We start from the raw sequence: 12,743 nt of genomic DNA, 5'->3' as shown, positions 1-12,743 counted from the left end.
GTTTTTGTTTTTCTCAATGAGCCAATGTCTCCCTGCCTAGGCCTCACAGCCTGTCCAGTAGGCCCCTTTCCTGGAAACATAGCCTAGCAGAGGCCACTCAGGGGCAGGCCTGCGAGGTGGGAGGGGAGGGGAGGGGGGGGGGGGGGGCTCTTCCAGCAAATCACATGATTGTAGACCCTACAGTCCCAGCCCTACATGAGGCTCAGATGCTGCAAGCACATTTCAACAGCCAGTTTGTCATCAGCATGATTGGATGTGGCTAATGCATGGCAGAGTGCATGAGGCTGTAAGAAGACGCTGTGGATTCCCAGGTGTGAAATGTAGAAATAGAACCACAACGCCTGATGGATGCAAGGAATGTGTGTGTGTGTGTGTGTGTGTGTGTGTGTGTGTGTGTGTGTGTGTGTGTGTGTGTGTTTTCATGCCATTAATATCAACATTACAACAGTTTTACAATGCAGGATAACTTATTGAGGAGTGTTGTGTAGAGTGTTTGTTGAATCTTTCATCGTTTGGCCTCATTAATCAGATCTAAGCAGTTTTAACAGTGTCGTGTTTGTGTATTTGCCATCATGTGTCAGTGGACGATGCGTAACAGATTGACAGACGAAGTCGCTGATTTATTTTTGCTTGATTGATTGATTTGTTGCAGCAGAGAGCACCATGTTGTTTAAGTATTGTGCCTCTGATCGAATGAGTTGTAATTATTAAAAAATCACCTCATTGTGTTATTGAACTGTACACAAACACAATAAACCACAACATGAGACTACAGGAACTGCATGCCAGGATTATTTAAGACCAGTTCGTCTGCTTTATGTCTTGTTCTCGTATCTTTTCCTTCCACTGATTAAGCAAAGACAAATTTCAGGTTTCAGGCTTTAAATGTGCCACACTTGAGATTTATTTCTCCTTTCACCTCATGTTGTTTTTACGTGCCTGGGCTTTAGTTCTGTTGGCCGACGAAAGATGGATGCAGCTTTAACTTGTATCTGATGTTTTGAAGTCACATGTTCTGGACAGATTTTCCAGGGGTGCAACTGCAGCACCCCCCAACACTCAGCCAGGGCCTCCACACCAGCGAGCCCGTTTGCACTGTCTGTCTGTCTGTCTGTCTGTCTGTCTGTCTGTCTGTCTGTCTGTCTGTCTGTCTGTCTGTCTGTCTGTCTGTCTGTCTGTCTGTCTTCTCAGAGGAATGCATGTGCAGCGTTACCAGGAGGAAAGGGCCAGACGCAGCAGAGAGCAGGCAAAGATAATGAACTTCAAGTTGATTTAGTAAACAGTGGCATCAGCTGTAAACCGCATGACATTTTCCAGCTGTGCGGTCCATACTTGCTCTGCATATATTTTTACACAGATCTGTCAGTGCTGCCTTAAAATGTCCGACACCAGGAATGCTAACAGCGGGGCCATTCTTGTTTATGTCTTGCATTGTGGCCACTGTGGGCACTGGCGGAGCTTGTGGTGTAATGGGCCCACATGTGTTTGGGTAGGCTGGGTATTTCAACTGTGCAGTTATTCCTTTATTAACACGTTTATTTTATTGTTTCTCTTCAGATGCTCAGTTTTAGAGATGTGTGCAGCTCCCTGCATCTTTCATATGTGTGTTTTTAAGGTGCTTAAATGCAGCAAATGTCTGCTGTTGCTAAATTCCACATCACAGTTGCTCGCCGTGCGTCGCAGCGAGACAATCACTGTGATTTACTCCGAGGTTTCTTAGCTCAGAGGATAGGGAGGTGCTGCACAGGCTCTCTGCTGTAAATATAAATATCTGGGGACCCTCTGGTTGACCACATTGCTTAACATGATGTCAAACCCACTTCCATTTATTTGAACAAGGTAAAATAAATGTGTCCTCGAGGATAGTGAGAAATGATTCTAAAATACGCAGGATTTGTCTGCAGCTGAGTGCAACTTGTTTTAATTAACAATAAAAACAGCAACCTGCTTATGTTTTTCATATTTCATCACTGGATTTAGACCTAAATAACTGCTCATTTCAGTCCAAACACTTGCTAAAGTCTTTTATATGATGCAACCGTCATGTAATGTTTGTGCCCAGCATCCTCATGGCGAAATAAGTGCGTTGGAGACAAATGTTCAGTGATTGTCTCCACACAGAGGCTCCCAGAGTAAAGTCCAACAGCAGTTTTCAGGCAAAACAAGTTAGTTTCATTTTACTGTTGTGTCAGTGAGGGGAAGCAAAAGCAGAGAGAAAATGAAAGGAGCCTGGGTCATTGGTTTCACACTGCCCTCTGTTACCCTCATACATAAAGTGCTACTGAGGGACAGTGACCACGTAGTACTGCATGGAGACATAAAGACCAGCAGAGCTCTGACAGGGAGACAGTCAGAGGAGACTGTGGAGGTCCATCAGATGATTACAGGTATTGTATAACTATATTTACAGTTTCTTTATGACTATTATTAACAGATACCTTGTCAGTAATGCACTTTAACATGCTGTACATGTTGAGCTTTTTTCACTGCACATATCTCTAAATAATATTTATTTAACGGGTGGAACTGATTACAAGCCACACTGTTGATGCTTTCCTTAATAATTAACTTATTAGGATATTGGGATTTTTACAAACCACGGTTTTTGTTTTTTTAAAAAACGCGAAATTTAGGCGCCTAAATCTCACGATAGCAGGAAAGGCGAGACTGGCGACTCCTGGATAATGATCTAAACATCAAACAAAGCAGGCAACGATATACTACTTTACTTTTTGTTTTTCGGAGATTTTTGTATTATTTTTGCCTCATAATTAATTAAGAGCATCACAATTTCCACCTTCTCTGATACATTTATTTAAGCTAAAACCAGTCAACCACACAAAAAATGCAGAATACAAACAATAAATAGCCTAGATTTGTAGAAAATTAAATACTAAGAAAAGAAAACAAACGTATTGAACTACAAAATGACGTGCTAGCATCCAGTTCAAGAGGAAGAATACGTAACACGCTGTCTGCTTTACGTTAATTATTTGCTGAAATTAACATTTGTTTGTTTATTTTTAATAATTTACAAACAATGTGATCTCACTCGCTCGAGCAGCGCTGGAATGTGTTGGTGCGGAGCGTGCAGGACTGGGGAGGAATGCCTTGCTGGCCACGCCCCCTCTCCTCCTGGGCGTCCAATCGGGGAGCGGGCACGGTTTCAAGGCGCCCACGGAGTCCCAGCCGTAGAAAAACAAAGCCTTGGAGAACAACAAAACTCGTATTTTACATCAAAGTGCGCACGAGAATCCGTTTTCTGGCATCGAAACCGGCTCTGGCGACCGATTCTCGGTGTTTTTCGCCGCTCTCTCAGGCCTTTCCGGCGATGTTGTTTATCTGTAGTAAGGGGGGGCTTGAAACCGCCCTCCCTTGCCCCATTTCCTCGGTTGTTTTCCTTCTCTCGCCTGGATTCTCCATGTTGTTGGTGCAAGAGTGAAGACTTCGCAGCGACGGGAGAGGGGGGCTGCTCGGCGATATTACCCGTAATAGTAGCGGTAAACCCGAGACGACGGAGCTGACAGAGTCTCAAATAGCTTCCCAAAAAAAAAAACCCATATCCAAGTGCCTTGCCCCCTCCCCAGGCGGACCTCCGAGAGAAGAACAAGAGGAGCGGCGGCGGAATAAAGAAACCCAGGAACAAGATAAATCCTGCTCTCATCGAGGACCGTAACTGAGGCGGATGACAAGTTAGCTCGGCGGATAATTGATCCACTTGTGAAGAAAACCCAATGAGGGATGCCCATCAGTGCTCGGGGACAGGATTTGAGGATTTTGAGGGCTCCGTGATTGTCAGATGGAAAGTTCTGTTATCACCCAAGTGCAGAAAGAAGACGTTCAAGTGTCACCGAAAACAGGTGAGCTGGGCCCGTGCGTGTGTGTGTGTGTTTGGGGTATTAATATGTCGGTGCTGGTGTTTGATTGTTTTCTGAATAATGATCGGTGTGTTTGGAGCCTGTAGTGCGCCCATTTGACAGTTGAGCGCTGCGGACGCTGGTGGAGCGCGCTTTGAGGCGCATTGCCCCCCCCCCCCCCCCCACACACCTTTTTTTTTCATCCACCAAGCAAATCTGCACTGTTTACGTCTAATCACGATAAATTCACCGATATGGCCTCTTAAAATCACGATGTGCTTATTTGCTGAAGATTTTTGTGCGCACAAGCGTCAACCTGGGTTGTTTTTGTCCGGTGTTCACCTGCCTGCAGACCATAATACAACTGTAAGAATAAAAAAATAATACTGATTATGATCCTGCTGCCGTTTCAAAACAGGAGCGAGGTGATTTGCCACAGCTCAGATGCTCTCATGTATTGAATATAAGGTCAAGCAGAAGTTCACAGTCTCCATTACGCACTGGGTTTGCCATCCAGAGCTTAGCCATTGTTGATCCTGTTTTTGTCTCCTGGTTCTTTTTTTTTTTTTTTTTTTTGCAGTGTGTACTCTTATTGTGCAAATCTCTGTCGCTTCTTAACATGTGCAGTTGTGATTGTCTGAGTTCCCCTCATCGCTGTGCGCTGCTGGTGACCACGACCAGGTCTCCAAAAGCGGGCTGCCGTGTATTTATGTCGATCAGGTTCCAGCTTGTTTGGCACCATTCCATATCCCACTACTACCAGGTACGGCGCGAGGAGCTCACCACAGGCTGCACTGTAGTACAGTGGAAACCAGGCTGCTGTGTGCATTTATAAACTGTGATGTTGTGCTCATATGGTGGAAGGGGGGGTGGTCACAGATCAGTGCGCGGCAGTTGCATTGAGGCAAGGCTGCTGCACTGCTCCCCGTGTTTGCTTTTATGTGATTAGACACACAAACAGCACAGGGGTCCGTATTAAATCCTAAGGCATGCTATAGGTTTGTAGGGCTGTGGAGTGGCTGTGGATTAGCAGGGAGGGGGTGTATAGAAATACCAGGTGCCGCGGCGTTGACAGCGGAATGCACAAACACACCCCTCTGCACACGCCCATTGTAGCGCCGTTTCAAAGATTTCGTTGTTTGCACGCTTTCCTCGGGCTTGAAAGAGGCTTTGCTCGTTGATTCTGGCTCGCTGCTCGCTTGTTAATATCGTGCATATTGTATGATTGCAGACACTGCTGCGTTTGGCCTCAAGTCATGCTTTAGGTTTGAACAATAATTCACTGTCCACGCTGTTTTTTATTTTATTTTACCGTTGTTGTTGCGTCTTGCATGTTTTATTAGACTGAGTGGTGTGTTACAGACTGGATTTGTGTGCTCTGCTCTCTCCATCCTTTTACATGCAGGGAGGTATAATGTCTGTGTTATGTCATACATGGCCGGGACTGTTTTCCTGTGGGAAATCAATAGGCTGACTTAAACTGGATCCACATTCGTGGGATGTAAACATGTGGATTGTATTGATTATTGGATGTTAATATATCCAGAAAAAGTGTCCTGGACTAATGAAGGACATCTGAGGAAATGACCAAATAACGCTCCTGTGTCCTTTGTCTGTTGAACACGGGGTTGTGTAACATGGTCACTGGTGTGTGTGCATGATGTCTTCAGAGGGTCATCCTGGAGACTAATAAACGTGGAAACGTCGGAGCGCGCACTTGGCTGGCACACTTTTGGCTGTTGATCAACAGCTCCTCTTTCCGCCGAGGACTGCGCGTGTTCACGCGCTGCGATGGGCACAAATTCTGCGACTGTTTGCAAGTCCACACACGAAACGCACCGGAGGAGACTTGCAGGAATGTTTTCCTCCCTTCCCTCCGCCGCGGCGCAGGTCTGGCGTGGGGCTGGGACGCGCGTCGTCACGGCGGCGGATCGCGGACCTGCGCGGGGCGCTGAGGTGTGACCGCACGTCCGGCTCGCCGTCGGTCTGCTCTGGCTTCAGGGCAGGCCTGAGATGTGTTGGTTGGAGTGTTTTCTGCTGAAGGTACTGCTGAAAAGTGTGGGTTTTCCCGCCCTCTGTGATTATATAACATGTACCAGCCATTTCCAGCAGCAGCAGCAGAGGCATTAAAAACAGATTTCATGTGCGGGCTGTGCCATCCCTGTGGACAGATGGATGGTGCCTTCAGTGAAGTCTGCATGTTACAAGCAGCCCAGTATGCTGACCGTCCTGTAATATGTTTAATGTGTCCTAAGTCTTTATTGACTTGTTGAGGAGTGGGAGAGGTCGTATCTGTCGGCGTCTCCGTGCTGACGACATGCAGTTTGACTTGGTGTCCTCATCAAAGTCCCTCTTTCTCTGCCCCCAACAGGCCAGGTGAGCCGCTCCGCCCTGAAACAGCCTCGGAGTTGTAACATCTTCAAAGCGCTCTTCTGTTGCCTCCAAGCTCAGGATGGCCCCAAGCCACCGCCGCCGCCGCCACCTTCCCAGCAGGCCTTGCTGGAGTCACAGGAAAATGGGACGGTTGTCAAGGTAACACTATTCTTATTCCAGCATCATTTCACACCACTGAGAACAATGTGAAGACCTGAGCTCGGCCCGGCTTTAATTTTGTTTATTTAAGCTTTGACTTCCTTGTGGCAGCCGCGCGCTCGGCTGCCATGTTTGAACAGTTCAGCCATCTGCAGGAATAAAGTCAACGCGCTGTTGTAAAAGTGTGCTTATTATTGTCTTCAAGCGTTATTTTTTTTTTTTACAACTGCGCACTAAAACCACCGCTGCACCTGCTCCGAACATCTTGAAAGCCAACCGCAACTGTCTGCGGATATGGAATCACTTTGATGTTCACTCTTGATCCTTGAAGGAAGATAAGAGCGGCTGAGCGACTATCAGCCCCGCAGGCAGACGAAGCGAGCGGAGAACGGCGTATTGTGCGCCTCGTAATTGCTGAGGTGGAGACAAAAAAAAAATAAATAAAAAAATAAAGCCTTGAGCGCCTGCTGCATGCGGCCGGCCACGCTGGTGAGCGCCGTCGGCCTGATTAGAGCTTCAGTACCATGTAAGGGGCATTTTAATGAGATGCCATGTTTGCTCACGTTGAGGAGTGTCCTCCAGCATCAGGAGCAAACAGGAAGCGGCACATGTAGCACCGGTCATTGTCTGGCCGGCCTCCACTGAAATGAAACTGAATTAAAAGGCGTGTCGATGGGGTTGCTTTGGGTTCGTTGTTTAATTGATGGAAGAATATTGTCGCCCTTGTGGATGTGGCGTTTCTGTCTTAATTTACCCTCCTGGATGGATAAGCTATTTACATTATGTAATATATTAATAATTAATGTCAGTTTGACTGTGCTGAGAAGGAGCCCCAGAATGAAACACAATTCATAAAGGGGGAAAACTGGATGTCTAAAAATTAGATCCTATCAAGGTAATGTGTTTTCCCTGCTGGTGAGTCCCTGAAGAGATGCTAAATAAAAGAATAAACATGCAAATCCTAAAGATAGAAGCCGTTACAGTAAATAATGGAGCTCATCCACACATCTAAAATGGAGTCTGGTCTAATTTCCCTGAGGTGAAATCAAATGGCTGCAGAATCACTATCAGGACCAATCACACACCTTCGCTATAAACACAGCACAGACAAGACAAATGATATAACTATCTGTGTGTGTGGGGGGGGGGCAGCATCATTAAAATAAGTCTCTGTGTGTCTCCTCAGCAACATGAGCCCAGCCTCCTGCCCGAGGTGACTGCCCAGGACCAAGGGAAGATATGCGTGGTCATAGACCTGGATGAGACCCTGGTGCACAGCTCATTCAAGGTATTTCCTTTATGTCAGCGTCAGCGTTAGCCTCATTCTAGCAGGGTTGGTATTGTCTGACCACGCTCTTTCAGTTTGAGCGAGAGCTTCTTCTGATCCACCAGAAATAGCTTCAAGTAGCGCTCATGTTCCTGTAGGTTACACATACGTGACGGCAGCTCGTGGCGCCGCGCTCATCCTGTCGTGGTTTCCTTTATTAATCTGTATTGGAGTTTCTTCATTAAAACCGTGGCGTGTGTTCGAGGTGCATCCAGTGGATTACATTGTGTTTGTGTAGGCTGCGCGCTGTGATTTATGGCAGCGCTGTGGAGTGTGCTTCAAGTGTTCAGTGTTCACTTGTTATGTAATGCCATGTGAATGTACACAGCGCGGCTCATGTGAACGAGCATGCCAACCATCTCCCTCTGTGTTCTCCCTCCAGCCTATTAGCAATGCAGACTTCATCGTGCCTGTGGAGATAGAGGGGACCACACACCAGGTAAAGTACCGTATGTGAGCGTGTTTGCCATGGAGGGGAGGGGGCCGTGTTTGTGTATGTATGTTGGTGTGTTTGCAGCGGTTGCTGAGCTGAAAAGGGATGGGTCTTGTAAGTGATCAGCCAGGTTTTGCTAGGATGGGCGCACGGAGCCCTCTACTGACCAGATGTTGAACAGAGAGTCGAAGTGGATGCATCAGCAAGAAAATGAGTCATTTCTGCTCAGTTCATCTAAAAATTCATTAAGAAGTGAGACGGACGAAGAGGCTGAAAATACGCCCGACTAGCACGGTGCACTGGACCGTTTGTTCAACTTTGGCGTAGAGCTTCTCGCTGTTGGACATGTGGAAATGTAATTAACTCAGAAATGTGATTCCTGGGACCCCATGTGCTGGCACGCAGTCCTCTGTGGGCCTCTGCCTGGTTCAAGTAATCCAGGATAGGCTGGTTAACACTGGCACGGCCTATTCTTGATTACTTGTTTCAGGAACTGGCCATCAGCAGCAGACGGATGGAAGTAATGAGCTGATGGTAAAGACTTTTAAAGACGCTCCTGCGTGCCGGCCTGCTTCCTGACGCTCTGCTTTCTTTACAGGTGTATGTGCTGAAGAGGCCGTATGTGGATGAGTTCCTGCAGAGAATGGGAGAGTTGTTTGAATGTGTGCTGTTTACAGCCAGTCTCGCAAAGGTACTTTACATCAGACGCTGAGAAAGATCCTGAAATAGACGTTCATATTTTATTCAGCACAGAGTGTCTTTTGTTTGATGTTTGACGTGTTGTCTGATCTGTCAGATGTTGTTCTGCTTCCTCTCACCCTTTAGTTCTCCTTTAACTGTGACAGCAGCGGCTTGTTAAACTAGACATTCTTTTCACTGTTGATTAATCAGTCAGTTGTTTTCTCGATTGGTCGATTAGTTGTTGTAAATCGAATGATGACGTCCTCAAACGTCCACGACCCAAAAAAATGGAATCAGAGAATTTTGACTTTGTTGTCTTTGAAAAAAAAAAAAAAAAAAAAAAACTCGGACTGATTAATCAATCATCAAAATATTTGCTGATGAGTCCTTGAGCCATAGTTTGCTCTGTGCTCATCTGGAGCCGGTTGCACCTGCTCTGTAAACTTTGCCTAATCATACAGTAAGTGATCAGTAAGTGCAGAGTTACGCTTGATTAAAGGAAAACGGGTTGCGCCTCACACACTGCAGAGTTCTCACTGAATACATACAAACCGCCGAGTGTCACATCTCTGACTGAAGCAGCTGGCTAAGCTAACGTTAGCTTCCTCACAGATGACCCGTTCAGACTGACGATGACGAGCCGACATTGTTTGGACGACACCTCTGACCTCACACTTGATGAAAATGCTTTTTGACAATTTCACTCATGAAAAACCACATAATGTACCTCAGATTGCTAAACTTGATGCTAATAATGACTAAATTATGAAATAGTTCCGCTAATGTTAGCACAAGCGTACGTTTCCCGCTCATTCTACACTGCATGAGTGTTCGTAACTCTAAAACACACATTTCTTCATTGTTATATCAGTTCATGGTGCAACAGTCACTTCCTTAACTTTTATTGGTGCAACCCAGTTTGTAACCCGCAGCTGGACGAGCCTTTAGATACTGAGACCTTCTTGAAGCCGTCCGATGAGCAGACTTGTGATGTTTGGTGCTGTTAGAGTCAATAATCCACCAGTTGGAGAAAGTGCTTCGTTAGTCCGACCTTACACATCCCTGCTTTCCCTCCCCTGCTCCCCTCACCCCCCTGGCCTCCACCAGTATGCAGACCCAGTGACGGACCTGCTGGACCAGTGTGGCGTGTTCCGGACCCGGTTGTTCCGTGAGTCTTGTGTGTTCCACCAGGGCTGCTATGTCAAAGATTTGAGCCGCCTGGGCCGAGACCTCCACAAAACCCTCATCCTGGATAACTCTCCTGCCTCCTACATCTTCCACCCCAACAATGCTGTGAGTGTAGATCTGCTTCTGTCTGGCTCCTCGTGTGGTTCTGAACCGTGATGGCTCATATTGATGCCATCATTCAAAAGATTTGGCTCCTGATCTTAGACCTCTGTCTCGCCTGGACGCTGGAGGACAAATAACCTGTTTGTACTAAACCTAAATCTTATTTGAAAAACAACTGGGTGAGACTTTCTCCAGACCTCAGGCTTGATGAGGAGGTCTGACAGCGTGAGATGAGCTCAAACTAAATGAGAAATCACACAAAAACTAATTACTGATTGAGTTCAAGTAGTTAAATAATCCTGAGTGTTGCGGCAACTCGTGTTTATTTCTTTGATAAACCTGCAGATCGTTTTCTCCCTTTCTGCCTTTTTTTGTAACATCACACACACAACAGTCCCAAAACCCAACAGCATTCACTTTCACCTCAGATGTGATTCAGAGACAAGCAGCAAATGCTCACGTTTGAGAAGCTGAATCAGATGATTTTTTGACATTTATGCTGGAAAACGATGTCTGTCAGAGGACAGATTGTTCTTATCTTACCGTAGAAACGCGCTCTGCACACTCAGGACTGATCAGGGTTGAACGCCTCTGGTTGGATTTATAGGCATTTAAATTAAACTCAGCTTTGTTCAGAACTAAATGACTGGCAGGTTATATGTTCGTATAATGTTTTGATGTGAGCTGCCTGAAAGCCAGCAGCGTGTGAGTGACGCTGTGTTCTGCTCAGGTTCCTGTGGTGTCATGGTTTGACGACGTGGACGACGCCGAGCTGCTCAACCTTCTGCCTGTGTTTGAAGAACTTAGTCAAGCCGATAATGTTTACACCCGGCTGGACCAGCTTCGTGGACATTAAGCTCTCAGCGGACCTGGTAGAGCTCCAGCTCCAGACCTCTTCACCTACCATAGAACCGTATATCGAGAATAGATACTAGAGTTTTCAGATGCTGTTCTAGCCGCCGCGCAAAATCCTCTGTTTAGAGAGTCGTATTAAGACGGGGTTAAAGGAAATACCAAGCCCGGAGAACACAATGTGTTTGGCTCAGCTGAAACTTTAGATTGCAATCTGAGGCCTTTCCTCTGAACCTCAGTGCTGCCATTATTGACAACCACTATGTGAGAGCACTCTGAGAAAGAGCGGGAGCCAACAACCAAAGCAGCCCCATCACAATCACTCCAGTCAGTCTGAATAGTAAAGTGGTTCTTTTGCCAAAGCAGAAGCCTTCCTGCCCTGACTTGACTTTTGGATGTTGTGTTTTTTTTTCTTCTTCTTTTTTTTTTTTTATGATTGTGCCTTTTAAGGAACAACAACAATAACTACAGAAAACATCAGCTCCTTTTTGGAAGTTTCCACCAGATTTTATACATTTATTGATTTCTTTTTATAGGTTGTTTTATAAGGAAATCTATTTTTAAACAGTGAACATGGTTCTTCTATGCAACCCAGTTGTGTATTGACGTGGACAGTACCTCCTCAGTAGCCGGTCAATAATTGCATTCAGCAGACGTAAACATTACTGTAGCCTTATTTACCTGTCAGTGAGCAGCAAAACAAAAAGTGTATTTTACTTATTTGTACTATAAACATAATTTCTACAAAACATGCAGATATATAGCATTAGTGGTCAGACTGATGTTTGATATATGGGTGATGCGTCAAGCGAACAGGGTGGAATCTTGTCTTCGATGGTCCGTTGAAAGCAGACACACTGGATCATGTTGGCACACAGGACGAGCGTAGATGCCACAGTTTTCAGTCCAGGTTTGATAGTTCATTTCTTACTGTGTTTTCTGTTATTACTATATGACAAACAAACTTGCACTTGTTTTATATTGACAGTGCTGAAAGTAGAAACTGTGCCTTTGAAATGCGGACAGAGGATGGTGTTCTGCCTGAAAGGAGATTCGTAGACCTACACAGTCTGATGTGTCATGCTGAGCGTGAGAAAACACTGTCAAGAGCAAGTGTAATGCCACGTGGCTCTGGTACTTGCAGTGCAACACTTGAAAATATCAAATTAGATTTTTTTAGCACATGTGAGCGTTTTTTCTATATTTATTGGTCAAAAACCTGTATTGTCCAGTACTTCTTAATGCCTAACATTTTGTATTGTAACCCATTTGCCTACTTTGAGGCTGGCCTTGTGTTAAACTGTTTTTATCTGTGCCTAATACAGTTTGCTGTCAAAGTTCTTTATTTGAGTTAACTGCAGCAGTTGAGTCAAATAAAGAAACACGTAAATCCAAGATTCAATCATGTTAGAAATCCTTTTTGTTCCACTTTAGATTCAGTACAGATATTTCATAGGGGTTTGTTTCCTGGGTAAAATGGTTTTTCTATGATGTTTAATGCCTGATGCAATTATTGCCTGCACGAGTAAAACATGACAATGAATTTGTACCAGTTGTGATGACCAAAAGTATTTGTTTAGACAGTCACAATTTGTCTGTATCAGAAAAATCAAACTCATCACATGATCTGACCAAAACTCTAAAAGACAAGGTGCTACCAGTTTTTATTTTGAAATAAAAGTTGGTTATATTGTACTGTTTCTCTGTGTTTTCCTCCCCTGTGACACCTGACGACACGTCTCTTCATTAGTCTGAAAGTATAAATTTACTT

At 45.3% G+C, this 12,743-nt stretch overlaps 1 protein-coding gene across 1 annotated transcript; it reads left to right on the top strand.

Moving 5' to 3' along the window:
* Nucleotides 1-3,162: 3,162 nt before the first annotated feature.
* Nucleotides 3,163-12,667, top strand: ctdsp2 (CTD (carboxy-terminal domain, RNA polymerase II, polypeptide A) small phosphatase 2). Its single transcript, XM_070967991.1, has 7 exons — nucleotides 3,163-3,860; nucleotides 6,229-6,389; nucleotides 7,576-7,677; nucleotides 8,099-8,155; nucleotides 8,748-8,840; nucleotides 9,938-10,123; nucleotides 10,851-12,667. The coding sequence occupies exons 1-7, from the start codon at nucleotides 3,800-3,802 to the stop codon at nucleotides 10,974-10,976; spliced, it is 786 nt and encodes a 261-aa protein (XP_070824092.1). The 5' UTR covers nucleotides 3,163-3,799; the 3' UTR covers nucleotides 10,977-12,667.
* The last annotated feature ends 76 nt before the right edge of the window (nucleotides 12,668-12,743 follow it).

This window comes from Chaetodon trifascialis, chromosome 8, assembly GCF_039877785.1.
Source record: "Chaetodon trifascialis isolate fChaTrf1 chromosome 8, fChaTrf1.hap1, whole genome shotgun sequence".
Lineage (NCBI taxonomy): Eukaryota > Metazoa > Chordata > Actinopteri > Chaetodontiformes > Chaetodontidae > Chaetodon > Chaetodon trifascialis.
The sequence above is the reverse complement of the archived record's forward strand: the minus strand, read 5'-3'. Positions and strand labels throughout refer to the sequence as shown.

Bases quoted from the DNA above. Each gene is read 5' to 3' on its own strand.
- ctdsp2 (XM_070967991.1), top strand. From the start codon at position 3,800: ATGGAAAGTTCTGTTATCACCCAAGTGCAGAAAGAAGACGTTCAAGTG. The intron at 6,390-7,575 runs GTAACACTATTC...GTGTCTCCTCAG, and splicing joins AAAATGGGACGGTTGTCAAG to CAACATGAGCCCAGCCTCCT. The intron at 8,841-9,937 runs GTACTTTACATC...GGCCTCCACCAG, and splicing joins TTACAGCCAGTCTCGCAAAG to TATGCAGACCCAGTGACGGA.